At 54.7% G+C, this 26,947-nt stretch overlaps 2 protein-coding genes and 1 long non-coding RNA gene across 8 annotated transcripts; 2 read left to right on the forward strand and 1 right to left on the reverse strand.

Annotated features, from left to right (window-relative positions):
• The first annotated feature begins 52 nt into the window (after positions 1–52).
• LOC146767983 (uncharacterized) lies at positions 53–9,674 on the forward strand. 4 transcript variants are annotated; one of them, XR_014953884.1, is made up of 3 exons: positions 71–4,583; positions 6,835–7,034; positions 8,969–9,674. It is a non-coding gene; the product is annotated as an uncharacterized LOC146767983 (long non-coding RNA). The 4 variants fall into 4 exon arrangements; XR_014953885.1 differs by having other exon boundaries at positions 75–4,583; positions 6,840–7,034; XR_014953882.1 differs by having other exon boundaries at positions 53–4,583; positions 6,835–9,674.
• An 8,741-nt stretch (positions 9,675–18,415) lies between these two features.
• On the reverse strand, positions 18,416–26,542 carry NKX2-2 (NK2 homeobox 2). Of its 2 annotated transcripts, none has more exons than XM_085575692.1 (3): positions 26,280–26,542; positions 19,562–20,301; positions 18,416–19,255 (listed from the first exon to the last, which is right to left on the reverse strand). In XM_085575692.1, exons 2-3 carry the CDS (start codon positions 19,815–19,817, stop codon positions 18,693–18,695), a joined length of 819 nt encoding a protein of 272 aa, XP_085431818.1. In that variant the 5' UTR covers positions 19,818–20,301; positions 26,280–26,542; the 3' UTR covers positions 18,416–18,692. The 2 variants fall into 2 exon arrangements, with proteins under 2 accessions (XP_085431818.1, XP_021393310.1); XM_021537635.4 differs by having other exon boundaries at positions 26,173–26,542.
• On the forward strand, positions 19,238–23,042 carry LOC146767984 (uncharacterized). 2 transcript variants are annotated; one of them, XM_085575691.1, is made up of 3 exons: positions 19,238–19,375; positions 20,215–20,458; positions 21,308–23,042. In XM_085575691.1, the coding sequence occupies exons 2-3, from the start codon at positions 20,452–20,454 to the stop codon at positions 22,384–22,386; spliced, it is 1,086 nt and encodes a 361-aa protein (XP_085431817.1). In that variant the 5' UTR covers positions 19,238–19,375; positions 20,215–20,451; the 3' UTR covers positions 22,387–23,042. The 2 variants fall into 2 exon arrangements, with proteins under 2 accessions (XP_085431817.1, XP_085431816.1); XM_085575690.1 differs by having other exon boundaries at positions 20,215–20,448.
• Positions 26,543–26,947: the final 405 nt, after the last annotated feature.

Raw genomic sequence — 26,947 nt, forward strand, 5'->3', positions numbered from 1 at the left:
GGGCACCTGGGGCACAGGGGGGAAAATCTGGCGAGGGTGCCCCAGGACAACAGCCCAGGAAGGGGGAGTCAGGGGGAAAAGGGATCCTGAACACCAGAGCTACCCCCAAATCCTGCTGCTGGAGCTGGGATGAGGAGCGACGTGGAGCTTTCCTGGCACAGGGCTCCTGAGGGCTGGGGAAGGTCCCTGGGACACAACGGGGGCTGAGCCAGGCCTCTGCCCACCGGAACACCACTCACCCTTATCCTGGGGCCAGAGGCATCGCTGCATCCCCTGATGGAGCCCAAGGAAAAACACGGCCCAGGTGTAGCTGGTAGAAATGCAGCCAGCAAAATGCCTCGTGGCCATTTTGCACTGAAAAAACCCCAGAATTTTCCCCACATCCGTAATGTGATGTTTGGGATAAAAAGCACCACATCGTTTCGGTGGTGGGTATAAAGAAAATAATTTTGATGTGGCAAATGTCTCACAAAAAACCAACCCCCTAAACTTGAAGTCTTTCTCACTTATAGAATGTGTTTTTCTAACCTAACCCTCCATCACCTGGAGGTTCCACACAAAACAGGATTTCTTCCTTCCCTACCCTGGGAGGATCACGCTGCAGATTCCAAGTGAAGTAGTTGAAAAGCAAATTTAAAAAAATCCCAAAACAAACAAAACAAAAAACAACCAACAAAAAAATATCCGAAAAAACAACTCAAAAAAACCCAAAACCAACCGAACAAAAAAAGCCAGATACATAGGAAATGCAACAGCAAAGAACCAAGAAGCCAAACTCTTGGATTTTAATTTTTGGGGGTGTTTTTCCCTGCTCCCTGATTGCCCCCATTCCGCTGAAGGTCGCCTGGATCCTGGGCTGTGCAGAAGTTATTTCCAGGAGTGCAGATGTTATTTCCCAGCCCGGCTTGTCTCCCGGATAATAATGACATATTCGGGACTCATTTCAACACATAAGTTGTCCTTTGCTGTGTGAGAGCCCATGCCTGTCACAGCGGAGGTGTTGACCTCGGTGAGCCACAATTGACACGAAGATGGAGGCTGATTTTTGGGGGGGCGTTTTTCAATAATCCAGTATAAATGCTAATTTATTTCTCAGTCCAAAAGCGATGGTTTCCTCTAAATAATCAGCGGCGGCCTCTCTCTGCGCAGTGACAGCGCTGGGGGGCAGTTTGCCTTGATTCAGCTCACCAATAATTTGCACAGATTAAAAGGGTCTCGGAAATGGAGGCTTAAGGAATTGCTTTCTAAAGACGTCGCGAGATTGGAAAAGGAACCCGGGGTTTCCAGCGCTCTTTAAAACCATTTCCACGCAAACCCCCGAATGAGGAGTTTGAAGTCATGCTAAAGGGGCTGTTCACAGGGAAGGCAACAAATTAACCCGGTGCAGGGACACCGCCGCTCCTGTGGCCGCCTCTCCCTTGCCTGGGGAAGTCGAGCCTTGAACAAGGAACTGCGGGCTGGGATGCCCGGCAGGAATGCTCATCAGGAATGCCCACCAAGAATGGCTGGCGGTGGCTCGGCCGCACCAGGAGACCCTGTGACAGGTCTGGTCTACTCTAAAGTCAGGTTTAGGGGGTGTTATCTCCCTGTCCACCCGCAGGGTTCCCTGCCCCTCTTTATATGATGATAACTGTCATGGCGTAATGTTTATCCTTGTGGCTGTAGATTTTAGTTATGCGGCTTTTTTGGGATAACCACCCCCCACCCGCTGCCAATAAATATATTGGTCTCACATACCCTTCCCTGGAATTCCTGCTTGTTGGATGGATGTGTTTTCCCATGGGGCTTGAGTGGCAGAGAGGGGACAAGCCTGCTTTTATTCTGCCTGTGAAAGGGGGTGTTTCCAGATACTGAGCTCTCAGGCAAATGTCTTGTGCCCTCAGATCCAGCTGGGAAAAGTTTCTAGAAAGGGAAAAGTGTGTGGATGTGAACAAAGCAGGTTCCAGTGTGGGCAGCAGGAAAGCTAAATATCCCAGAGCTGCTTTTAAGGTTTTCCCAATTATTGAGGTGGCAGAAAATACTCCAGTAATAATCCTGAGGCATCTCCTCCAGCTTTTCCTCAGATAACAGAACACAGGTGTTTCTCTGACACCACAGTGCTCTGTGCCTGGATCCCTGATCCCCAATCCCTGCTCCTTTATCCCTGCCCCATTCCTGCCTGGCAGCAGCGTATGCCACTGTCTCCTTTGTGCTGGGCCCACTGCCTCTCTCCCTTTGTTGAGGCTGTGTTTTTCATTCCATATTGTTTTCCCAGTTTTAATTATTTGGAATAACAAGGGTGGCTTTCCCTGTGGCTGAAGCATGGGTGAAGGAACACCAGGAAAATCTGGGCTCCTGAGTTACTCCCAAGTCTAAATTCCCTCCTGGTTTTTGCTGCTTGTGACTGCTCCTGCCTTTGGAATGGGAGCCCTTCCACATGGCCCATGGATGTTTTTCCATGTGGGATCACCATGGGATTCCTGCCCGGTTTGGGACAGAAGGGACTGGAAGGATCCTCCTGTTCCAAGCTCCCTGCAATGGGCAGGGATGCCAGCTCCAGATTGGGTTGCCAGGGTCCCGTGCAGCCTGGCTTGGAGCACTTCCAGGGTTATCCAGCATCCCCATGCTCTGTGGTAGCTGGGTTCAGTGCATGTCCAGGATGCTGTGCTGCTGCTGGGGACTTGGGGTGATCTTTATCCCTGCGTCTGCTGCCCAGGAGAGATCCTTGTGCTGGTGGGGAGGGCAAAGGAGCCAGAGGCTGGCTGTGTCCAGACGGGAAGTTTGCTTCCTTACAGTGCTGGATCCACACAAACTCCCAGACAAGCACATGGGTTTTCTTGGGAAAGAGGAACATAAAAAGATGGAAAAAAACTCCATTTGGGTTGGATTTAGATACAGTGTGAGGAAGTAATGAAGTAGAGAGACTTTCTGAAGGATAATCTCCACAAATTCTAAAATCAGAGCGCTATTCCATGTACAGTTAGGAGTAACCACAGTGACTCAGGGCCCTGGAACACCAAACTGGGGAGAAATTCCCTCTTTTGGAGGAAAAATCCATCCCTCTTTTCTGTGCAACCCTGAGGAGTAGGATTGTGTCTGATGGGTGCAGGACCTGACAGGGGAATAGGGAATGTGTCATTTCCCAGGGATGTGGAGAGCCAGGGACAATGGTCCAGTGGTGCAGCTGTGGATGTGAAATGGGGATCAACTGGGATTTTGGGATATTTATTTCCCTGCCAGTGGCAGCTGAGGAGCAGCTTCAGGGCTTGCTCCCTGACGCTGGAGTAGAAGGAGCTGGAGCCCAGACATGGCAAAGGTGGGATAAACCTGGAACAAATCTGTGGGATCTGAGGTGTGACAGCCAGTCCTGCTGTGGGATCACCTTGAGATGGGACCTGGCCAAGGGCCCCTGAGCTCCAGGCTGGCCCTTCATGCTGCTGGATTCTCCATGGATTCTCCATGGTTGGATATAGACTCCTCCTTGCCCTGTTGTGTCCTGCCAGCAGCTCCAGACCATGCAGGGCTGGGAAACACCACGCAAGCATCCTTTAAATCCAAATGAGGGACCCAGGGAGGCTGCGGGACAGCCTCCTGTGGTTTGTGGGACAGCCTGGTGTGGAAGTGATACAGATCCTGGATGGGGAATGGCCGGAGCTGAGAATAACAGAGCAGGACAAGACAAGGTCAGGATGCATCTGTTAAACCAGATTTGTGAAGGATGCCTGCGTGGTGCTCTCAAACGAGCACGCAGCACTGGGAGATGTCTCCTAGGCTTTCTCCACAGAAATCCCTGCTGCTGTAGCCACCTTTGCTGGGATCCAAAGCTGTTCCACAGGGAAATTCTCTCTGGGCTCTGGGAGGCACTGGCAGGATGAATGCCCTGCTGATACCTTCCCAGCTTTGGGAATCCGCTGCTCTGTCCCGAGGAGCAGCAGCATTCCTGTGTGCAACTCTGGGGTGCACAGTCCCTCATGACTGATGGACATTACTGAACCACTGTTTTGGGGATCTCACCTGCAGGAGTCAGCACTTAAGGGGGACAGAAATCCCTGGAACATCCCATTGTTGAAGTGCTGGAATAAGCCACACTTGAAAAAACAGAGGAGAAGTTTCACAGTTGAACAAAGCCCCCGAGCAGATGTTGGAGAGGTGCTGGCCTCTTCCAGATGGGGTTAATAAAAGACTTCATTAGGTTAAAAAAAGAGGAAACTGAAGTTAAGGACCTTCTCCTGCATGCCATGCGTTTTCTCCCCCTCAAAGCCATCCTTTTTCCCACAGCCCGAGTTCCTGCTCTGTCTCATTGTTCCCTCCCGGTGCTGCCATGCTGGCTCTGACCTGCCAGTGTCACGGCTCCCCAGCGCTGTTTGTCACCATGGAGTTGGCTCTGCAAGGAGGAGTGGCATTTCAATAACCCAAAGTGCTGCCTTCCCTGCCTGGCACAGCCTGACGCTGGCAGCAGGATGATCCCAAATGGATGCAGGGCTGAGGGGCTTTGTCCCTTGCTTTGCTCTTCCCCCTGAAGATCCACCACAGTGGATGGGGAAGGGAGTGGAGCTGAGGGAGCTGAGGGAGCTGAGGATGGAAGGAGACAAGGATGCCTGTCTGTAAGTTGTTGCTTTTATTTTCTTGCAGGAATCTGCCCTGCTCTGGAGTCCTTGAGAATCATGCCTGAGCCCTGGGGTTTTTACTTTCAGGGCTGTGGGTCTCGCAAGGGCAGGATTTGAGGTGTCTGTCCCATGGGGAGCTGTCCCCTGCTGGGCTCCAGGTATGTGGGATACACTCCCCGGTGCCCACCAGCACTGGGAACATCTGCTCAGGGAACAAGGGTAGGGCTGAGAGTTTTCTCAGAGAGTTCTTGGGTTTTGGCTCTTGCCAGGAGCCAGCCTTGATGACTCTAATTGCTTTGGTTTTGTTGGGGTGGGCCTGGTGCTGGGCTTGCCCCAGGTCTACCCATAATCCAGAGAGAAGTTGGTAGCTCTGTGCTGCTGAGCCCCTCTTCCACCCCTGGGAAAGGAATTGCTGCCCATGGTAGGTGTGTGACAGCTTCAGGTCTGTGTGACATCTTTGTGTCTCTGTGCCAAACACACTCTTGTCCCCACTGCAAGGTGGGCTGGGAGAGGGGCTGGGAGCTGCCTGGTGGCCACTGACAGAGTCATTCTCACTAAAAATAGGGAAACTCCCTTGTGGACGAGGGAGAGGTAGGATGAATGTTGTCCCTTGCAGATGTGATAGCCTGGTCAGAGAGCGAGAAAACTAAATAAGTTTTCCCAGAATCATCTTGTGAGACTTCAGGGAGTTAAACAATGATAGCTTGTTATTATAAACATCCTGCAAGTGTTGTTTTCCTACTATCTGTTTTTCTTTAAGATTGCTTATAAAAAAAGCATTTTGTTAATTAACCAATCAAATGAAATCCATTAATTAATTGACCAATCTAGTCTATCTGTATCAGAACGATGTATAAAAAATAGAAATTTGAAGTAAAGGGGAGATGCTGTACAAACCGACCTTCTAGTGACTCTGTATTGTTTCTTACTCAACAGCGACAGTCCCCGGGAAAGAGCAGGGCCTGGGGCTGGGCACGCCCCCTGCCTGGCATGGGCTGTCCCTGCCCAGTTCCTGGGGGGACAGGACAGGTTATTCCTCATTTCTCAGTGATTCCAGCTGAGCTTCCAACAGTTTGGGGCTCTGTAGTGGGATCACAGAACCACTGAGATTGGAAAATCTCTCCCAGCCCATCAGTCCAAGCTGTGCCCAACGCCCACCTTGTCCCCAGCCCGGAGCACTGAGTGCCACCTCCAGTCCTTCCTTGGGCACTCTAAGGATGGTAACTCCAAACCTCCCTGGGCACTTCCAATGCCCAACCACCCTTTCCATTAAGAAATTCCCTCTTCTGTCCAGGCTGGACATGCCCCAGTGCCTGGCACATGGAATTCCCCCCACCTGGTGCTGGAATATTGACATGCCACCTTTGCCGTGTTCATTCTGGTGTTAAACTGCTAATTAATTATGACATTTGTGCTACTTCATTCTGCACCCTGGATCTGCAGAACCTGGCAGGCAGTTAATTAGCTCTCTCTATGCAAAGGATACTGGGGAAAAAATAATTGCTTGAGGAATTGTCACGGCCTTCTCTCAGCAAGGTCCTACCTATGAGCTGTCTCAGAGCCTGCCGGAGCTGCACTCGCAGAGACACCTCTGTCAAAGGCCAATACTTTGGAAGAGAGATTTGAAGGAAAAGGTTATGTGGGAGATGTGACTCACTGGCTGTTATTTAGTGCTTTTAAGTCCAAGGGAAATCAATTATCTAAACAACTCCCATCGTGGAATGGGTTTCTTTATTCTTTCCTAAATATGTTCTCATCTTTGTCTGCATGGGGCTGTATGCATCCAGCGAACCTGAGAGTGAGGGGGGAGCCCTGGCCTCTCACAACCAATGCCTAGTGAGGCTGAGTGGCTTCCCTGCCTTCCTGGTTGTTTAAAAATATAATTTTTATTCCAAAAGAGCTGTGGAAGGATGGGAGCCCCCAGTTTCACACACCCAAATTCTCTTCCCAAGTGTATCCTGGTTTCCCAGGCACACAAACATGCCAAACACCTCCAGGGGCTCCTCTGAAAGTGCTTTTGGGGTGGTGTATATGATACCTTCTGCCTGTGGGCAGATCTTGCTGTCCTGGGGGGCACTTGTCCCCAGACCCCCCCTCAGGGGGCTTGACAGAACATCCCCTTGGAGTAGGACCTCCAGGAACCTGCTTCTCTGTTTCTCCCACCTTGGCTGCTGCTGGAACAAGGGGACCTTTCAGGTGCCTTCAATTCCAGACTATTCCACAATTCTAACCCAGATTTTTTTTCCAGCACAGCAGGCACCACTCTCCCCATTTTCTGCCTTCTCTAACGAGGAAAGGTCCGTGACCACAGCAGGCTCATCAGGATACAAGAGCAGGTTTCTACTTTGGGGCCGACAAAGACGAGGAGGAAACCAGAATAATGGAAATGGTGTTTGTGCCTGCAGGGATAAACAGGAATTTTCTTAACCAGATTGGAACCTCCAGCAGGTAACTTGCCCTCTGCTCCCCCTGTGAGAAAGTTGTTTTATTAGCAGATAGTTCCATGTTGAGGCTGCCACAGGAGTGTTGCAGTAATGGAGTTGACATCTATATAATGGAGTTGACATTTTATTCAAAAGGGAAAAGAAAAAGCTTTAACAAACAGGGGTACCCCCCTCCCTCTTCTTTTATTCCTGTGTTTTGCTGCCATCGATCACATCAAGCCACACAAACTTTGAACGGCCACCTGTGCTGGCAATTTAATAAAATTCCATACAGCACTGGGTGTTTCAGGGATGGGGTGGGGGATGTTCAGCCTCTTGGGAACTTGAACCTGGCTGAGAAATCAAGGCAAGGGCTTTGTTCAGCAGAAAGCACCACAATTCCAGCTGGTTCTCAGCAGCATGCTTGTGTTAATGTCGTCTGCTGGTCCCTGTGTGTGCTGGATGCCTTTGGGATAGGGAGAACAGGAATTCCTGGAGAACAGGGATTACTGTCATCTCCTGTCTAAACTGCCTCAGGAATGGGCTGCTGCTGCAGGTTCTGGGGTGGTTTGGGTTGGAAAGGAAACCTCTCCCATGTTCTCTGGGTTCAGCAGAGCAGGTCTGGGACAGCAGGGACAAATAGGCCCAGCAGGGCCCATGGAGGTGATAGAAGATGCTGGAGACAGGTGCTAGCTGAATACCAGAAAAAAGATCTGGGATGGAAGCACCAAAGCACCCTCAGTGTATAACATTCCTGCAGCCATTCCTTCCTGTGGGGAATGAGCCATCTGGGATTTGTATCCTTGGTTTGGGAGAGCAGGGATTGACCCATACTTGTCCCCTCTGGTTGTCCCTTGTTCTGGGCGTAGCAGAAGGATCACTGAGGGAAAACATAAGCTCCCAGCTCCCAGAATGCTACAGGGAAGTAGAGTATTTTTAATTAACTCAAGTTAAATGTCCCTTGGTGGTATCTTTCCCCTGGTGTGTGATTTAAGTCACACATCTCCCTTTCCCCTCTTCTGACAACTCGGTTGCTGCGGCCCATTGACATTTGTGTTTCTGATGTAATAATCAGATGCTAAAACACTGAGATTACATTTGGATCAACACATTTGGTTGTTAAACCCCGAAAGTAATTATCTTTTCTCATCTACAATGGATGGAAATATTATTCCATTAACCATTAAGCAGCTCTGAGCTGGGGCTGGTGTCACCATTGCAAGGCCTTCAGGGATTTTAACCACAGCTTTTCCCCATGGCCAGAAACTTTTTGCAGAACTGTGGGTGATCCTGGAGAGTTCACAGGTGGGAACTGCCTCGAGTAGAATGAAGGTTCTCAAAACCTGGCTTACAGCATTCCCATGGATGGACACCTGCTAAAATAATTGCTAAATTCCTCTGACTTTGTCTGTGTTTTCCTTGAAGGAAAACATCCTGATGGAGCCCAAGTTAGTGAGTGCTCTCCGTCTCTCGGCTCTCCACTCAGCTCCCTGCGGAACAGGGATGCACCCAGGACCCCTCAGGCACCCTTTGGAAGGGATTCCTGGGGAGGAAATTGATAAGGAAGTCAATAACGTGTTTGAAGTGGGACTGCAGCTCAGGGCTGGAAACACTTAAGGAAGCTCTGGCCACAATTAAGCACTTAATCAAGAGAGAGTGGCAATTTCCCGAGCTCAGGAACCACCGAGTGCCGATCCAGAGATGGGAGTGAAAAGTGTCTCTGTGGCAATTAAGATCCCTTCTGCTCGGAGCCTGGGAATGGTCTCATAGAGTGACTTTTGTTGCACAGTGGGTGCCAGGAATTTTCAGAAACACAAACCTTGGTGCTTCAGATGCTGCTTGAGGAGTAAAACTGTTCCTCCTGTGCCTCTGCTGCTGCTCAGCTCACCTTCCTCTCCTGCTGGCACTGTTTTCCCTCCTTTGAAGTAACAACTGAAATTGTCTCTTCTTCCCCCCCAGGCACTGGCTGGAGACCCCACGCAAGCATTCCAAGGATGACAGGTTTCCCAGGCAGTTTTCTGGATGCAGAGCTGCCTGAGGAAGGTGCTGGTCCCTCAGGAGGATGCACTGGGGCATCTGCCTTGCTGCTTTTTGTTGTTTAGGGGCTGGTTCCTCCCCTGTGCCTCACCCAGCATGTGGGGCTGGGCTGGGCTGGGCTGATGATCTCCCTGCTCTCATTTTTCCCTCCCGGGGAGCTGCTCTGTGCCCAAGTTGTGCCAAACTCAGCTCCCTGTGTGAATTCCCTGCTCTCACCCTCCCTAATCCTGAAGTTTTCAAGGCAGATCTGGGAAGCACTTAGTGCTCTCTCCAGTCACTCCATACTCAATTACAGACAATGCTATTGAGGCTTATTGTTGATATTTTCTGGTTTTTTGCCTCTGTGTCTTCTCAGAACTTCTTGTTCTGTCTCCAAAGGGCAATGAGCATGAAGCCTGTCACCACCAGTGTGGCTTATCCTTCTTGGAGCACCTGATTCAGTGACTCCTGAAGTCACTGGGAGTTTTTCCAGTGGATCTCAAGTCAAGGCTCTTCCAAGTTGGTGCTGGCTTTGATGGGCTTTGAGTGTGGCACACGAGGTACAATGGGTTCTTTGTTCCTCTCGAGTTCCGCGGGAGGTGTGCTGAGCGATGCTGAAATCATCCCAAATAAATGCAGATTAAACCCTTGTCGTTATTTTGGGGGGTTTCAAGGGGCACAGACAAAGCTGGGATTGCTCTGCGTGCAATTACCTCTGAGAGCTGTGTGGGCAGCTCAGCAGATGGAAGAAGCCTGGAGTGGTGGAAGTTACTCCTTAAAAACTGATAGTACGGATAAACAATGTGTCAAAGCAAGTAGCTGGAACACTTTTAGCTGCTCCACTGTGGCGTTCCTTCCCAAAGGTCCCTAAGGCAGCCAGTGGAGGAGTTAAGGGTAGCTTTTCCCCCTGCTGACTCCCACACTGCAGCCAGATGGGATGGAATAAATCTCTCCTCACATACAACCAAGCCAAAACAAATATTGTGTGGTGATTAAATGGCAACCCAAACAGAGGGAGGCATCCTGTGGGCTGAGGCAGGAAACCTTGGGTTGCAAACCTCAAGATACGTTAACTTAATTTGATTATATGTTTAATGGCTATCTGGAATGGCCCATAAATTATTGACGGCAAGGAGAAAAGCTGCTGGTTGCCTTTAAAATCAAGCTGCAGAAAGTAGAGACTGAGTATTTAGGGGTATAAATGCTGTTTGCATGGGGCGCTGGAGAGGTCCCTAGTGTCCCTGCTGGTGACCAGGGACAGGAGCTGCTGGAAGGACACATGGAATTCTCCCTGTCTGATAGGCAATGGTTATCGTTAACTGGGGAGCAGGAACAGCGAAGCTCTTCAGCTCCCCTGTGTCTGAGCTAGAGCAGGAAAACTCCAAAGCTAGGTAGGTGCTGTTCTCTGCCCTCACCTGCCTTGGGCTGTGAACAGAGCCTGGCTTTGTAACAACAGGGTGGGGCTAAACAGGGATTGCTCCCAGATTCCTGTTTGAATCCCGGCACAATGGCAACAGCCACATGGAAAATCTGGGCTTATTTATTATTTTCTTCATGCCAGTGGTAAAAACCCGATGATGTGACCAGCCAGATGGCTTCAGGCACACCACTGAGTTGATTTATCCCTTTACAGGTACTGGGAAATCCAGGGGGAAAAAACCAACATATTTTCCAAAATCAAAATCTCCCAAAGGCAAATAGGGTGAGCTGGTGTCTCTGGGCACCCACACAAACCAGGATGGATGGAGCTGGATGTTATATGGCTTTTCCCAGAGCTTGTACCCCACTGCCACAGCATCACCAAATCCCTGCTGAACATTTTTGCTGGCACTGGAAGTGACAACATTTTTATGTTGTGGCTGTGTGGCCCAGCTGGGAGCCACTGATGTGTTCCAGAGGGACTTCAGACAGTCCAGATTTTGGGTGGATTTCTGTCAGGCAGGACCACACGCCACTGGGGCTGCTCTTCTGTAATCAGGCATTCGTTATTTGTTCATTATTTGCAAACCTTGGGTTCAAGAGAAAGGGAGGAGAATAAAAATTTATCCTGAATGGACTCCACCAGGGCAAAGTGACTTCCAATGTTACCGTTCCTCTGACTTTTTAGATACACTGTGTGATCAGTTTATGGATTAATTTTCCCAAGACTTTGTGTAGGAAGGGAGGTTGGATTTACCGTCTGTGGGGTGCTCCAGGGTGTGCCAGGAAGGTATTGGGCACACACTGAGTGACCATTCCTCCTTCCCCTCCCTCCTCACCACAATCAGCTCTGTTTACTCTTTGATGGCTCTGGGGTGTTTTATTTTCACCTCATTCAGACACCCTTGAGAGAACTGAAATACAAAAAGCTGGGGACGTTTCCATTGCCTTTTTTTCTGTGTAATATAGAGTTTTAAGTGTCCTCACTCAAGAAGCTGCTGAAACCCACAGCAAACAGCTGCCACCTCAAGTCACCATTCATGACAATGCTGAATTCCCTTTTGTCATGGGTTTTCATCCAGCTGTTCTCTAACTCTGAGAGGGACATCAAAGGCAAGTCTTACATATATCCATAGTATAAAAAGCATCCTCTGAGCCAGGAGGGAGTTTTGCCCTTTAAGGCCTTTGTCTTTGGGCATTTTGGATATTTAGGATTGCACAAGGAGTTTCCATCCTGGCTGCAATGTGTCAGGAGGAGCTTGATGAGGTGCCTGGCACTGCCAGCACTTCCCTTGGGCATGGAAATCCATGGATCTTACACAGAGGAGCACACACAGATTGTCATGGCCATGATGGACGAGTTCCAGTGGGGTCAAGGTTCCATTAGGGTGAAGTGGGTGGCAGGGAATTCCCAACATCACCCCCTGGGAGGTGTTGAAAGGGCACAAAGGAGGGCTTGGGGTGGTGGCCCCTGGTTTGTGTCCAAAATCACTACTGATCCCTTCCCTTCCTCACCTAGGATGGATCTGATGTGCAGCCAGGGTCTCTCTCCCTGCTGGGGGAATTCCAAACCCCTCGGGATACATGTGGGGTAGCTTCTCCTCTCACTCCTGGGGCAGGAAAAAGGCTGGCCTAGGAGTCACTGGTTTAGTCCTGGGCTCACCCCATTGACTCTGCCTTACACCTGTCTCAGCCAAAGGGGCTCCAAAACCACTTTCATGGAATTGTTGTGGGATTTTGGGAAGACACCTGGGGAAAGAACTCAGGGGTCACTTCCCTGTGGCTCCCTCTGAAATGTTTCAGGCCAGCTCATGTGCAGGCTGTGGAAGGAGAGCTGCAGCCCTTTCCAAGCCCCTGGAATGGCAAGGGAAGATAAAAGGGGAGGAAGACGTTGAGCAAAGCCTTCAGCCATGCTTGGCCTGAGCTGCTGAACCCCTGGGGAACAGCTGCCCTCAGGAGGGGCTACACCAAGGAGGGTTGTTTATCTGTGGGATGTGCTGCCAAGAGCTCCTCCATGGTGTGGCAAAGGATGGAGACCCATCCCCGAAGATATGAGAAACGTATGGCCATTTATATCCCAAGTTTGTTGAGGCTAGATCACTTGGCCTGGTTTTGGGTTAAGAATACTGTGTAGTGCTTTCACCTCTTTTAGGAGTCAGTGACTTTTTTCTGACTGAAAAGGGGAGAAATAATAATAGCTGGGCAGGTCTACGATGGGGGAAATCTTTCAGGATTGGTTGTTTTATACTCTTGAACAACCAGAGCTGAATTATTTTCCTTCAGACACCCCTTCCCTGGAGGATGTGTGTGTAGGAGCCAGGAGTGGTGCATCCCACAGGTGGTGGGGAGGAGCAGCTGCATGCCTGCACATCCAAAGACACAACCACTTCTTAAACCCGTTTTTTTTCCCCGAAATAGGTGAGCCTGCTTGGCCAGATCTGATCTGAGGCAATGACAGCATGATTTGACACAATTTATTTATTGCAGTTTTTATCTCACGGAGAACTTTTTCCCTGAACTGGGGCTAAATAAATAAACATGGCAGATCACAGGGCAGGATGAAGGCACTCTGTCCAAGTGAACCTGAAACAATCCCGGAGAGTTTGTCTGAGCTCTTGGGTTTTCCCAGAGACCTGGGATGTTTTGTATTGAGAGCATGGATGTGACTCCCAGTTGGTTTAATCCCAGATATGTCAATGGAACTCAGGGCCAGTGCATGAACCCCACCGAAAATGCCCAAAACTTTGTATGACCCAATAAAATGTGTTCAGACAAACTTTGAGTTTTGTGGCTGGTGAGACTTGTGGGGCCTGTGGGAGGGAAGGATGCTGTATCCAACCACTGTGCAGCCTTAAATCCTCCTTTTTTTTTTTTTTTTTTTTTTTTTTTTTTCCCTCGATCAAGTGTTTGTCCTTTGCAGCTGAAGCATCCCAGGTTCTTTGAGTCTGCTGGTTATTTAAATACTGGGGAGGAAAAGGAGGTGGGGACAACATGCACCGGCCACGGGTAGGAGAGAAGGAGGGAGGGAAAGAGAGAGGCTGCTGCCTGCAAGGGCCATGGGGGAGCTGAAGGGAGGGGTCCCTCCTGTGTCTCTCTCGTCAGAAATTCCTTTATTCTCTACATTAATTTACCGTTAATTAACGGTATTGTCCAAAATGCAGTAAATTCGCCAGTAAATTCACCAGCACTGAATGAAACCCAAAATTCAGAGAGGCATCACCTCGTGAGGGAGGAGTACAGGGCTATCCTGAGGCACTCACCTGTCCCCAGTGTCCCCAGTGTAGGGAGGGAGATGTCCCCGTACCTGTAGGGGGGGGAGAACCGGGAGGAAGCCGTGGATGTGCTGTCTTATCCTCTCCAGCTCTCCGGAATTCCACGATGTCCTCGCCATCGGTTTGTTTGTTCTTTCGGCGTGGAAAGGGTGAGCACTGAGCGCCAAACCCTGCCCGGGCTTTGGGGCCACTCTGCTTGCCTCAAAGGTGGGGTTCTGGGGCTTGGGGAGTTTGACACCAGTCCCTTCTGCCGTGGTGTCCTGCCCTCCATGAGGATCAGGGGCCAGACCTCGTCACGCCACGAGCCCTGTGCTGAATTCCAAAGCGATGTCCCCGGGCCCGTGCGTTTAGGGCTAAGGCCGCTCCTCCTGCAGCGGGGCGAGGCAGGGGCTGGGGGCCCGTGCCACCCCTCCAGCGGCCCGTCCCTCCTCTCCGTGTCACCGGGAGGATGCGAGGGTCCCCTCGCCGCGGGGTCCCGGCCGGCCCCGACGGCGCGTCCCTTATCCAGCAGCGCCGCCGCGCGGCCATCCCGCCTTTGGGGCGGCAGGGCGGGTGCTCAGGGGACAGGGACGCGGGGGACCCCCGCTCTGTCATGCCCGGGGGCGCGGAGGGACAGTGTAGCCTCCGCCCCGTCCTGCGCCGGGCTCCGCGGGGCTCTGCTGCCTCCCCGCGGCTGCTGCACTGTCTCGGGGGGCCGCAAAAAACACAGTCCTCGGCCAGTAAACCGACCCCAGCCCCTCGTTTAAAGCAAGGAACACCTCCAGGGATGCTTTTCGGGGAGCTTGGGGGTTGTTATTTGCGGGGGAGCCGGCTCCAATCTCCCGGAACACGGCGCAGGGTCTCGCCTCGCCTCCCCGCTCCAGCGCCGTGGCGGGGCCGCCCCCCGGGGCTCCCCCCGCAGCCCTTTCAGCCCCCCCGGCTCCTTAATGAACCCCGCCGAGAACTGCCCTCGCGGTCGGTAAATATTGGCTTAGCTTCCTCCTCGAGCGGCTCGTCGAGCAGCCCCGAAAAACCCACAGCGCTGCCGCCTAAGCCCTACAGTCAATAGGGGACGGGGGGAAGTCACCGTCGGGCTCCGCGGGGACGGGGGCGTCCCGGAGATCCGGCCGCAGGAGAAAACTGGGAAAACCGCGGGGGGGGGGAAGGAAACGGAGCGGGGCCTGAAGCTCGGGCCGAGTTTCCACCGCTCGCTAGAGCCCCAAATCGCGACCCGCGGGCCGTGTCGCGACCCAGCCCCGCCCTGGCGGCCGAGAGGGGCCGGCCGGGTTCCCGGGGCTGCCGGGGACCGGAGGAGCCGGACCCCCCTCGGGGAAGCCTCGTCCGAGCACTCCGGGCCCGCTTCGAGCCCGGAGCAGCTCCGGGCACCACAACGATCCCGAGCAGCCCTGGGGTCCCCCGCCCCGCCTGGGGCACGGAGGATGCCCGGGCTGGGGGCTTCTCCCAGTTCTTTTTCTCTTTTCTCCCCTGTTTTCCGTCCCATCCGTTATTTTTCTTTTTCTGCATTCTCAGATTAATTTTTCTTCCTTTGCTTTTTGTTATTTTGTTATATTTTTCTTTTTCATCCTTTCTCTTCTTCTTTTAATTTTCTTTTCTTTTTCGTTATTTTTCCCTCTTCCCTTTGATTTTTCTATTTCCTTTCCACCCTTTTTCTTTTTATTTTATTAATAGTTTTTCCCTTTTTTTCTTTTTAAATTTCTTCTTTATTTCTTCATTTATTTTCCCATTTTCGTTATTTCCTTCCCCCCTTTTCTTTGCCGTTTTTAAAATCAAACCATTTATTTCCCCTATTTTTTTTTTCTTTTTAATTTCTGCCCGTCCCTCTCCCTTTCCTTTTCCCTCCCTCCCTTTCTCCCTCAGCCTTGCACAAGCAGGAGCGCGGAAGAAAGGGCCGTTTCTCCGGGAGGCAGCGGGACGTGCCAGCCGGGCTGGCGGTACGGCCGGGCCGCGCAGGGAGGCGGCAGCTGCAGCCCAGCCCGCCCTCAATGCAGCCTTGTTCTGCCCCGGCCTCCGCGCCGCAGCCCGGCCGCGCAGCGCAGCTCCGCGGGCTCCTGCCAGGGGACGCGCTCGGGGCTTTGCGAGGGGTGGGGGGAATTTCCTGTGAAATGAGAGAGAAACTTGTCAGCGGGCACTGGGAGGAGAGTCTCTGTTGGCCTTCAAAGAGAGCAGAGAGGGAGGGAAGAGAGCGGGATTCTTTTTCCTTGCGCCCCCTCTTTTTTCTTTTCTTTTTTTTTTTTTTTTTTTTCTTTTTCTTTTTCTTTTTTTTTTCTTCTTCCCAGAATAGATATAGCACGAATTTTTAATTCGCCTTCCTTTCACAGACAACAATGCTGGGTTTGAAAGCTGGGCACAATTTGGGTTTTGTGAGGGGTCCCCGGCCCAGCTGGCCATATGGGATACAACATGTAGAACATGCCGAACAATGAGCGCGAGTGACAGCCCGAACAAAACGGGGAGGACACCGCTCCCTGACTCCGCGCTCCGCATCAATGCCGAGCCCCAAAAGCAGCCCAGGCCGAGGCAGGCGAGGCTCAGGGAGGACGTCCCCGCCTCCCGCACCGTCTCTGCCGGTTTTTCGCCGGCTTCTTTGGCTTCCTTCGCTGCGGCTCGTTAATATGCACGCCTCTAACATGCTCACCTCCCTGCCTCCCCCATTGTGCTGCTCTCTGAAGTCTACTGTATATTGAGCGAAGATAGACTGGCCCGGCAGCACGGCAGATATAAGGCCACGGAGGTTAGGGCCACACAACTGGTTTGATAGACTCGACACAACCCGAGGGAAAGGAGAGAAAAAAAAAAAAAAAACAAACCAAAAAACATAACCAAAAAAACCAAAACAAACAGAAAAAAAAAAAAAGAAAACAAAAGGGAGGGAATGGGATTTTTTTTTAATTTAAAAAAAAAAAAAAAGTAAGGAGAAAAAAGTGACAGTTTTCCTTCTGACCGCTCCTGGCTCGCAGGACGGGCTTGGAGAAGGGAAAACCGGCACTCGTCCCTGTGTCCCCCTCGGGTCTGGGACAGCAGCGGAGCTCCCCAGGGTTTGGAAGCGGCTGCCCCGCGGAACAGCCGCGGCTGCTCGGCTGCAGCGGGGTGCCTCGGTGGTCTGGGGATAGGAGGCCCGGGAAGGAGAGATAGGAAAAGAGAGTAGGAAAAACGTGCGAAAAAGCTAAAAAAAAAACCCCCAGCGGCGGCGCGGAGGCTGCGCGGGGACCCGCGGCCGCGCAGGATGCGCTAGGGTGGAGAGGCGCGCCGGGATTGGCGGGGCCGGGGCGCTGCGGGCCGGGATGTCGGAGGGCCGGGATTTTGCGGAACTGGGATGCTGCGGGGCCGGTACCGATCGTCTCTTTGGCATTGAACTGCCCCGTCCCAGCTGCTCAGCCCCGCGGGACGGGGCGGGCGCTGCAGCGGCCCCATGGCTCCTGACAAAAGCCTGTTTGGATTTGTTTTCGTTTTCTGAAGCATCTTTCGCAGCTTGAAAGTCGCAGGGGCGGGCGGGGGAGCCAGTGCTCTACCGCAACCCGCCCCGAGCCGGGACTGCGCCCGCCCGGTCCCGGCCAGGCTTGGTCCCGGTCCCAGTTACAGCCCGGCAGAGTCGCCCAGCCCCGCCTTGCCTCCCTCTTTTCTCTTCTCCCTCGTCCTCCGAGTTTTTGGGGGGGTTCTTCTAGTATTAACCCTTTCGCTTGCCCTGCCTGCGCCGCGCATCCCCGGAGGGCTGACCCCGAAGTTTCTCTCTTCCGCCCGTTCGCAGGGGCCCCAGCCCGGGGAGAGGCACCGGGACGATGCCGGTACCCAAATCTCAGCAGCACTGAGGAGTAGAAAAGCGCACTCACAGATAGAAAATAGTAAAATATAAATTCTCCCCGCTCCGGTTTTTCGCCGGCAGATGAAGCCGGCTGGCCCCACCAAAAAAAACCGGTTTTCGCCAAAAAAGGAAGCCCGGCGAGTGGAGAGCCCCTCTCGGCTGTGTCACCCCCGGGGACCTGGCCGGCCCCAGGCAGGGCTGGGTCGGGGGATGCAGGGCGGCGGCCGAGGCCACGACTTTCCGTCCTTGTTATTGGTTCCTTCTCTACTATTTTTCCTCGAAACGCAGCTTTAAAAAAAAAAAAAAAATTAAATTCGTTTTAAATGGCAGGGAGGCCGGGGTGGGGCGGGAGGTGCCCAAGGGGCCGGTCTCCGGACGGAGAGAGTTTCAGCGTCCGTGGGCCTTTTTCCTCCGCTCGGGAATGGTTAAGGTGACTCCCAAATCGGAGAGAGTGAACGGAGAGCCCCGGCCGCGGCTCACGGCAGCGACAGCGACGGCGACAAGGTGCAAAAACACCCCCGCTAGCAGCTGTCGGGGCCGCAAATTGCTCTCGAAGGACAGCACCGGAGCTCCCCTTTTGGGGGACCCTGCGCGGCGGCCGCACTCTCGTTCCTCACAAAATCACAGGAGCAGCAGGGGGATTTTATTCTTTATTTTTTTCCTTTTTTTTCCTTGTTTTTTCCTTTCCTTTTTTTTTTTTTTTTTTTTTAAATTCTGACGATCTCCCGCCCTCCCCTTTTCCTCTTTTATTTTATTTGTAGGTAGACAGGACCACTTTGAATGGCGCAAAAAATTTCTGTAAACAATGACGCACAAAAAACACCTCCCTTCCCTTACCCCCCGCCTCCCCCCGAAATGAAACCGAACCCCCCAAAAAAATGGAGAGGAAAAGAAACGGCAGAGGGAAAGAACCCATAATAATAATAATAATAATAATAATAGCAATAATAATAATAGCAATAATAATAATAATATTAGCATTTCCCTCGCCATTCCTTCCCCCGCAGTTTCGATTTTTTTTGTTGTTGTTTTTTTTTGTTTGTTTGTTTTTTGTTTGTTTGTTTTTGGAGCATCAGTCTGTCTCCTTCTCTCTCTCTCTCTCTCTCTTTCTCGGTTTTTGCCTGTTATTTCTGTGTTTTCCTCCGTTTTCGGGGCGTGCGCGCGGGGCCCGCAGCCCTCACCAAGTCCATTGCTGCGCCTGTACCAAGTGGTGCGCTGAGGGGTACTGGGGGCTGCCGGCCGCGCTGTACTGCGCGTTGTACTGCATGTGCTGCTGCAGGGACTGCGCGCTGTACGCCGAGAACGGGATGCCTGCCTGGAACGTCGCGGCTGCCAAGTCCTGGGCTTTGAGCGTGTGGCAGGGCTTGCCGTCCCTGACTAGCACCGGCACGGCCACCCGCCGCGGCGAGGGAAGAGGAGTCACTTCCATACCTTTCTCGGCCCGCGCCCGCTTCATCTTGTAGCGGTGATTCTGGAACCAGATCTTCACCTGCGTGGGGGTGAGGCGGATCAGGCTGGCCAGGTGCTCCCGCTCCGGCGCCGACAGGTACCGCTGCTGCCGGAACCGCCGCTCCAGCTCGTAGGTCTGCGCCTTGGAGAAGAGCACCCTCCTCTTCCTCTTCTTGCCCGCATCCCCGCCGCCCACCGCTTCCTTCTCGTTGTCGGGCGACTCGTCGGCCGACGGCTCCGGGGACTTGGCAGAGGGGTCCTGGCCGCCGCCGCCGGCCGCCAGCCCGTGCACTGGGGACAAGACGTGCCCGGTCAGCGGAAGGGGACGGGCCGGGGGAGAGCCCCTCCGCCGCCCCCCGCATGCCTCCCGCCGCCCGGCCGTGGTGGGATGAAGGCCAGCCGTGGAGAGAGGTAAACCCCCCATCCATCCATCCATCCATCCATCCATCCATCCATGGCTCCCCAGCTCCCAGCTGGAAGCAGCGCTGCCCCGTCCCCGGCCGGGACGAGCTGCAAGTCCCCCTACCCCAGCCTCATCCCTCCCCCTTCGCCCCCCATGGCCCCCGGTCTCCGCTGCCCCGTCCCCCGGCCACTCACGGGAGTACTGGATGCCCTCGGCGCTCGCCAGCCAGCGCGTGTAGGGATTATCGCTGTTATCATAGAAAGGACTCTTCAAAGGCAGCGTCGGAACAGTGTCCAAGGGGTTTTGTCCCAAAACTCCCGCTTTCCTGGGCGGCTCGGGCGCTTCGCTCTCCTCCTCACCGCCCTCCGCCGAGCCGTCCTCATCGTTGGTGTCAGGGAGGTCCAAAATGTCCTTCACCGAGAAGCCCGTCTTTGTGTTGGTCAGAGACATGTTCCGGCCAAATTCCGCCTGGGAAAGTTGGAGCCGCAGCTTGGCCGAGCCGCCGGGTCACGGCTGGGCACGCACACGCCGAGAGGCGACAACGACACTGCGCAGGGACACGGGAAGGGGGCGGGGGGGGGGAGCACGGCACGCGTGGAGAAGGAAAAAAAATAGAATAATAATATGGATTTATAGAAAAATAAGCGGCGGTATTTGTGCGGAAGAAGCGGCCGCAGCGACGGGTCTCTGCGGTGGTAGTTGTTCTGCCACGGGGGAAAATTTCTAGAGCGGGAGCAGCAGCTGGTTTCGGGAATAGTTTGTAACTCCAGGGAAAAAGGGGGAAGAGACAAAAAAAAAAAAAAAAAAAAAAAAAAAAAAAAAAAAATCACTTCTGGATCTTGTTCAGCCACGCCGAACCCGCGCCTGCCGCTGGAAAATCCCGAGCCATTGCTGGAGCGAGGAGTCCATATAAGGCTGGTCCCCACACATGAACCTGCCGAGAGGAGGGAGAAAAAAAACCTACATTAAACCCAGGAAAGGTTGGCCACGTGTGGGCGGGTCTTGGAAGTCAAGTGGATGAAGACAGTGTTTGCAGATGTGAAATTGCGGGTTTTGGGCGAGCTCCGAGCTTCCACCATTGGTGATGAGTGGTATAACGTGTCAATTAATTACCGGCGCGGGGAGGGTCCTCGGCGCGGGAGGCGCGGGCGGCGGCGCCGGGGGGGAGGGAGGGGGCGAAGGGTGGAGGGAGGGAGAGAGGGAGAGAGGGAGGGAGGGGGCGACTTCCCAGCTCTTTTTAAGGGCACTATTTACATACAAAGAGCTCCGCACCAGCCCGACGCTCCGGACGCTCCAAAGTGTGTTTTCCACCCGTGTTATCCTCCGAGAGAGGGGACAAAAAAAAAAAAGAAAATTTGCGAGGGGACCTGTTCTCACAGTCGCTCAGCCTGCGCGCCCCGCGCTGCCTGCCCCACTTGGGACCGGAGCGACTCAGATGGCAAAAGCCCAACTTATCTAACCCGCCTAGGTCAATATTTTGGTTGGGGCTTAGGGATGAGCGCTGGAAATTAAACAGCGAGTAATTGATTCTAGTTTGCTCCGAAATTAAGCGAACTTGCAAAACGCGATCATCAGGCGCGACCCGGCGAGATCCGGGAGGTGATTATTAGGGAGGGGGGGAGTGTGTGCTTATTTGAAGAGGTCTCATTGATTTTGCCACCTTCTTCTAGGGGAATGAATCCAGCCCGTTGGGATAATTCGATGGGCTGCAGCCCGATGGACTCATACAAGACTGAATTATTTTTTATTTTCCATCTATTTTCTTTTCTTTCTTTTCTTTCTTTTCTTTCTTTTCTTTCTTTTCTTTCTTTTCTTTCTTTTCTTTCTTTTCTTTCTTTTCTTTCTTTCTTTCTTTCTTTCTTTCTTTCTTTCTTTCTTTCTCTCTTTCTTTCTCTCTTTCTTTCTTTCTCTCTTTCTCTCTTTCTCTCTTTCTTTCTCAGGACATGGGAAAGGACGGAGAGGGGCAAAGAAGGGGCTCCTTCCCAAGGGAAGGGCGGCACCCCAGGTGTCACCACGCTCGCACACAGCCGCACTTGGCCCCGGCTCCACGGAGCCCGCAGCATACCCGGCCGCGGGTCCCGCGGAGAAGCTCTGGGGGCTCGTCTGGCCTGCTGCAGGATGCAACGACCCCCCTACTTCTCTCTGTCTGCCACCAATTTTTATTTTAATTTCCCTTCTTCCTTCGTCCTGTTCTCTTCACCCGCCGAGAAGCATTGGCCGTGTACACACTCACGGGGCAGGATCTGGATGGTTTTTCCTTTCCTTCCCTCCATTCCTTCCCTCCATTCCTTCCCTCCATTCCTTCCTTCTTTCCTTCCTTCCTTCCTTCCTTCCTTCCTTCCTTCCTTCCTTCCTTCCTTCCTTCCTTCCTTCCTTCCTTCCTTCCTTCCTTCCTTCCTTCCTTCCTTCCTTCCTTCCTTCCTTCCTTCCTTCCTTCCTTCCTTCCTTCCTTCCTTCCTTCCTTCCTTCCTTCCTTCCCTCCTTCCCTCCTTCCCTCCTTCCCTCCTTCCCTCCTTCCTTTCCTTCCCTCCCTCCTTCATTCCTCTCTTTCCTTTTCCCATTCTTTTCCCCTTCCTCTTGTTTTCCATCCCTTGCCTTCCCCGAGCCCCGCCCGTGCCGGACTGGAGCTCGAGGGCGATGGAGATGCGCGGGGCGATGCGGGGCACGGGGTTTGGACAACCTGGGATGGGGCTCCCCCCCACCCCCCTCATGTCTGGACAGGAAAAGTTGCCCGAGTTTCCCTTCCTGGGGGGAAGGAGCTGCAACGCTGCCGGCAGCGCTGGGGAGACGTCGCCTCAGGCTTCTTCCTCCGCGCCCATCAATAGATTCGCACCTTCCCATCCTCTCCCTCGCCGCTCCCCCCACTTTTCCTGCCCCAGCCCCCAGCCCCCAGCCTCCCTCCCATAAAGTATGTGATGTGGCTGACAATGCCCAGGGATTTTTTTTTTTTAAAGCGAGCCCCAGCGCGCATCCTGGGTGGTCGGACCCCGTACAAACACAAATACAACCCGACGGCTAAGCTGGGGACAATGTCCGCAATGTAGACAAATGTCCGGCTCCTGTTGGAACCCTTTGTCTCGGCGCAGTTTTTGCATTTATTTCAGTGGCGAAATAATACGTGATTGACGCCCTCTTTCAGCGCGCCCTAACTGTTGGGAATAAATCTGAGGTTGTTCCTAGTTGTCATGGTATTCAACCGCACTCAATGGCTATCTCTTCATCCATTGCGGAGTCCTCCTCGATATCGAGGGAACCCCTTCGGGCAGGCCCCCGCCCGCTCCTCTGCCCCGCGCCCGCGCCGATACCGCCAATTCTCACTGAATCTGAGTTACCGATGGATTTAGGTGCCCCCCCCACCCCGGCTCGGATGGGGTTTAATTCCGCCGAGGAGAAAAAAGAGCAGGGACAACGGCGATAACCGCGATAGCAGCGGGACGGAGAACCCGCATCCACGGGGCAGCCAACGTGGGCCGGCCGCCACGGGGCTGTCAGCGTTTAATAGCAGTAATAATAATAATAGCAATAATAGTGATAATAACACCAACAACAATAATAATCATGTCGATAAACACTCCCACACCCCGACCTGAAGCCACGGCACGGGCAGAGCGTCCCGCAGAGCGCTGGCGTCGTGGGGCCCGGGAGAGGAGGCCGGACACAGCCCCAGGGGTCGCGGCCCCCTCCCCAAACGCGGACCTCGCTGCACACCGCGGAGACGGCCCGGGACACCGTGACGTCACCGGCGGGGGTGTGACGTCAGAGCCGCGCGGGCCCCTTGACGTCAGGCGGGGTCGCGAGGCCGGGACACTGCCCCGCGCCGCGGTCGTGCTGCGTGGGTTGAAAACCCGACGGCAAGGCCGCGGCTGTCGCGACAGAGCCAGGGGGGTGTCCCCCGGCCGCCATGGCGTCTTGTTCCCCCCCAGCACCCTCGGGGTGCCCGCCCCGGGCCCCCCGCGCCGCCCGGCTGGTCCCACGCGTGGCGGGGATGCTGCAGCGCTGGGACAGGCAGTGGCAAGGCCAGGGGGGCTGGGGCAGGAGCGCCGCGAGCGCGTGGCGGGGCTGAGTGGCGGCTCTCGGGGACAAGCGGCTCTGCCCACGGGGACCGATTCACGGGTGAGTCCCTCCCCCCGCCCCTCGCCCGTGAGGTTAAAGCTGATTTTTCTATTTTCTAGAATCGGGGAAGGGACGGTCCCAGGGGACAGGAGGGGGATTGAGGCCTCTGGAGCAGCTGCCCGCAGTCACGCGTGGGCCCGGCGGCCGCGGATGCCAGCGGGCGCAACGGGCTCTCGCCACGCCGCGGGCAGCCCGGGGGGCTGTTTTTAAGCGGTGTCCTCCAGCTCCCCACACGGCGTCGGGGGTGCCCCTCTGCTCTGAGCCAGCGGCGCCCAACTCCATTCCCTTCTCCGCCGAGAGGGATCCCACGCACGCTTATAATACAGTGTGGTATTACCGAGTATAATAACACATGTTATAGGGAGAAATGTAGGAAAGGGTGTTGGACTGAAGCCTGCCGCTCTCCCTCCCCTCCCTACCCGCACCGAGCCCGTCTCCATTCCCATTCCCGCTCCGCGGTTCCGGGAGCGGCCGACAAGTGGATCAATTTATTGTTTGATGGAGCCAAAGATGCGAGACCTTGTCTTCCCTTCCCTCCAGATCGCAAATAAACAAACGGAGCGGGGCTGCACCTTGCCGCTCGGCCCGGATTAGCGGAGCCCACACAAAGCCTTTGTTAAGAAACAGGTTGATTTTATCTCCTAGAATGAGATCCACTTGGAATGAATGGGGAAAGGGAAGAGCAGTCCGTGTCCTGATAATTGTCGTGAGGAGCTTCACCTCGGGAGTATCCCTGTAAGTAACACCCTCTTTGTTTTAAAGTGTGGAGAAGAGAAGCAGAGTCGCCACACGAAAGGGGACAGCTCTCCCCGGCCGTAAAAATACAAAGCAAAAATTTAAAAATCAGAGTAAAACGATCGCAATGAAATTACATCCCGCCCCCGAGACGCATGCACGGAGGGCTTTAAACCGCAATTTCCAGCGTTGGAGAGGATATTCTGCTGCTGCTGCTGCAGTCAGCAGTGGTTCCGGCTCGGAGAGGACCAGCCATACCAGGCCGTGGGCACGGAGCCCACGCCACGAGATTTGCTCGCACACCGGCAGCCCGGTCAGGGAGTGAGAGAGACCCATCAAGAAAAAAAAATCGTATTTCCTAAATTCAAGGGGAATCGGACCCTCCCGAATCCTCCGGCACTTACAGGAACTTAATTGTAACGGAGTTTCTGCGGGCTGAAATTCCCGGCTCGTTTCCTGGCTGGAAAAAATGGCATTAGCAAAGGCGTTAAGGATGTTTTGGGGAAAAGAAAAGGGGGGAAAAAGGGGGGGGTGGGGGGGAAGGAGAAAGATCGCTCCGCAGGAAAGGAGTCAGCAGCAGCAATCCCTATGGAAGCTCCAGGGAAAGCCCCCGCCGCCCCGCAAAATCCCGGCGCCGGCCTGCTTTTTCTTCAGCAGACAATTAATTCTTCTCCAGGACATAGGAATCTAAATGAGCTTCCCTATTCTCACGATTGCTCTATCTCCTTCCCCACGAAGCTTCAAAGGCGGAGAAATCCTTCCAATTCACCGATATTCCTTATAAATCTGTAGATGTGGATCTGCCCCGCAGCCAAGCTCCCGAGGTGGCGAATTGTCATAGAAATTGGGATTTCCCCCCTCCCCACCCCCCCATCCCCCCCCGCTCTCCGGGGACTGGCGAGGTTATGGCAGAGCCGGAGGGCACATGTTAGGGCTTTGATAAATGCACTTTAATGAGATTTTGAAAATTATTGCCCATAGTGATGGAGACAGTGGGGTACGGGCACAAAGCCGGGAGCCCGCAGCCCCCCGACCCACATTTTGTCTTCCTTAATTCCCCTCCCCTGCGCTCAGGGAGAGCTGTAAGCCTGGCCCGGGGCTCCCTTCCTCTTTCCAGTCTATTCTAAACCGGTTTATTCGCCAGACAAACGGGGGTGGCCCCCCCGGAGCCCCCCGGCTCTGCTCGTCCCCGTCTCCAATGATTAAACGTGTCCCAACGAGATTAAGCTTTGTCAGAAATTATTTTTTCCTCCTCGGCCTGGAAATGCCGGCCCGCTGGCCCCGGGGCGAAAGGAGCGCGGCGGGATTTATTCCCTTATCTGAATTCACTTCGCACTCCGCGGAGGGCTCCGCGCCCAGGTCACCGCCGGTGCGTGTGCGAGCGGGGGGTGCGGGGAGCCCCCGGTGCCCGCACGCCCCGCGCAGCTCGGGGGGGACCAGGGCTGGGTGCGGACGGGCCCACCCGCGTGGGCTCGGCTCCAAAAACCGGGACCGAGCCGGAGACACACGCGTGGCACGGGCAGGGAAGGGGTGAAGGAGGAGGGGGCACCGCCGGGGCCGGGGACAGTCCCGGTCATTCCCGGTCCTCTGGCGGACTCTGCCGTCGCGGTTGAGAAGTGTCCCACGGCTGGGGCAGGAGAGAGCGCCCCAGGCTCCCCTGCTCCGCGCTGCCCCGGCCTCGCTGCCACCCGTGGCCGTGGCCGTGTGTCAGCCGCGCCGTCGGGGCCGAGGCCGCGCCCCCTCGGCTCTCGGCACCGGCTCCTACCTGCGCGGACCTCCTCGCCCCGCAAAGCTCCTTCCCACCTGCAGCTCCTGCCCCTGGTGACCCCTCTGTCCCCTCTGCCACCGGGGCTCACCCGGCCGGGGGGTCCAGCCTGGAGTCCTCCCGCTCCCTGCCGGGGCTCACCTGGGCGGGTCCCTGTGCGTGAGGAGCCCCTCGCCACCCTCCGGCGCTCACCTGGGCGGGGGTCCCTCGGCGGCCGTGTCCCTCCGCTGTCCCCCGGGGAGTCACGCGGGCAGGGGTCCCTGCGCGGGAGCGTCCCCCCGGCGCCTCCCGGGGCTCACCTGGCTGGGGGTCCCGAGGCGGGGGGTCCCTAGGAGGGGGGGCCCCGGCGGCGGCCCCCCACCTCCCGCATTGTCTCCGCCGTGTGCCGGGGCCGCTCCTCGTCCCTTCGGCCTCACATCCCCCGCGCCGCTCGCTGCCGTCCCCGGCGGCTGCCGCCGGGCGGAACACCGGCCATATGCTCCGCGGCCATAAATTGGGAAGAAGCACAAACACGCCGGTTCCTGGGTGGCTCTTTTAAGGCTAATCCGGCCCCTCTCTCCCTCCGGGGGGCAGAGCCCTCCCCCCGGCCCCCCTTCCCCAGAGGAGCTGCTGGCTGCGGCCATCGCTGGCCCCCCCCTCCGCCCACAGCCCCGCTGTGCGCACCCCCCGCCTGGGCCGGTCCGGCCGCCCGCTCTCCGTGCGCGGATGGCTCGGTAGCCAGGGTGCAGCGCAGCCAAACAGCCAGATGTGGCACGTTATTGATGTGGGGAGGCTCGTTTACATTAGATACGCGGCTGATCCGGCCGCCGATAGCGCCGGTGTGCGGGAGATCCGAGCTGCGCTGCCGCGGCCACCTCCGGCAGCTGCCCCCTCTCCTGTGCCCCTTTCTGGGGTCCTTTTTGGGTTTTAGCATCATTTTAAAATTACTATTATTTGGAAGGGAGGCAAAGAGGGGGCGATGGAGTTG

This window comes from Lonchura striata, chromosome 3 (genome assembly GCF_050655825.1).
Source record: "Lonchura striata isolate lonStrDom1 chromosome 3, ASM5065582v1, whole genome shotgun sequence".
NCBI lineage: Eukaryota > Metazoa > Chordata > Aves > Passeriformes > Estrildidae > Lonchura > Lonchura striata.

Coding starts and splice junctions, on each gene's coding strand:
- NKX2-2 (XM_085575692.1), bottom strand. CDS start 19,817: ATGTCTCTGACCAACACAAAGACGGGCTTCTCGGTGAAGGACATTTTG. Junction 19,256..19,561: donor CGAGGGCATCCAGTACTCCC/GTGAGTGGCCGG, acceptor TCTTGTCCCCAG/TGCACGGGCTGGCGGCCGGC.
- LOC146767984 (XM_085575690.1), top strand. CDS start 20,385: ATGAAGACAGTGTTTGCAGATGTGAAATTGCGGGTTTTGGGCGAGCTC. Junction 20,449..21,307: donor GCTCCGAGCTTCCACCATTG/GTGATGAGTGGT, acceptor TTTCTTTCTCAG/GACATGGGAAAGGACGGAGA.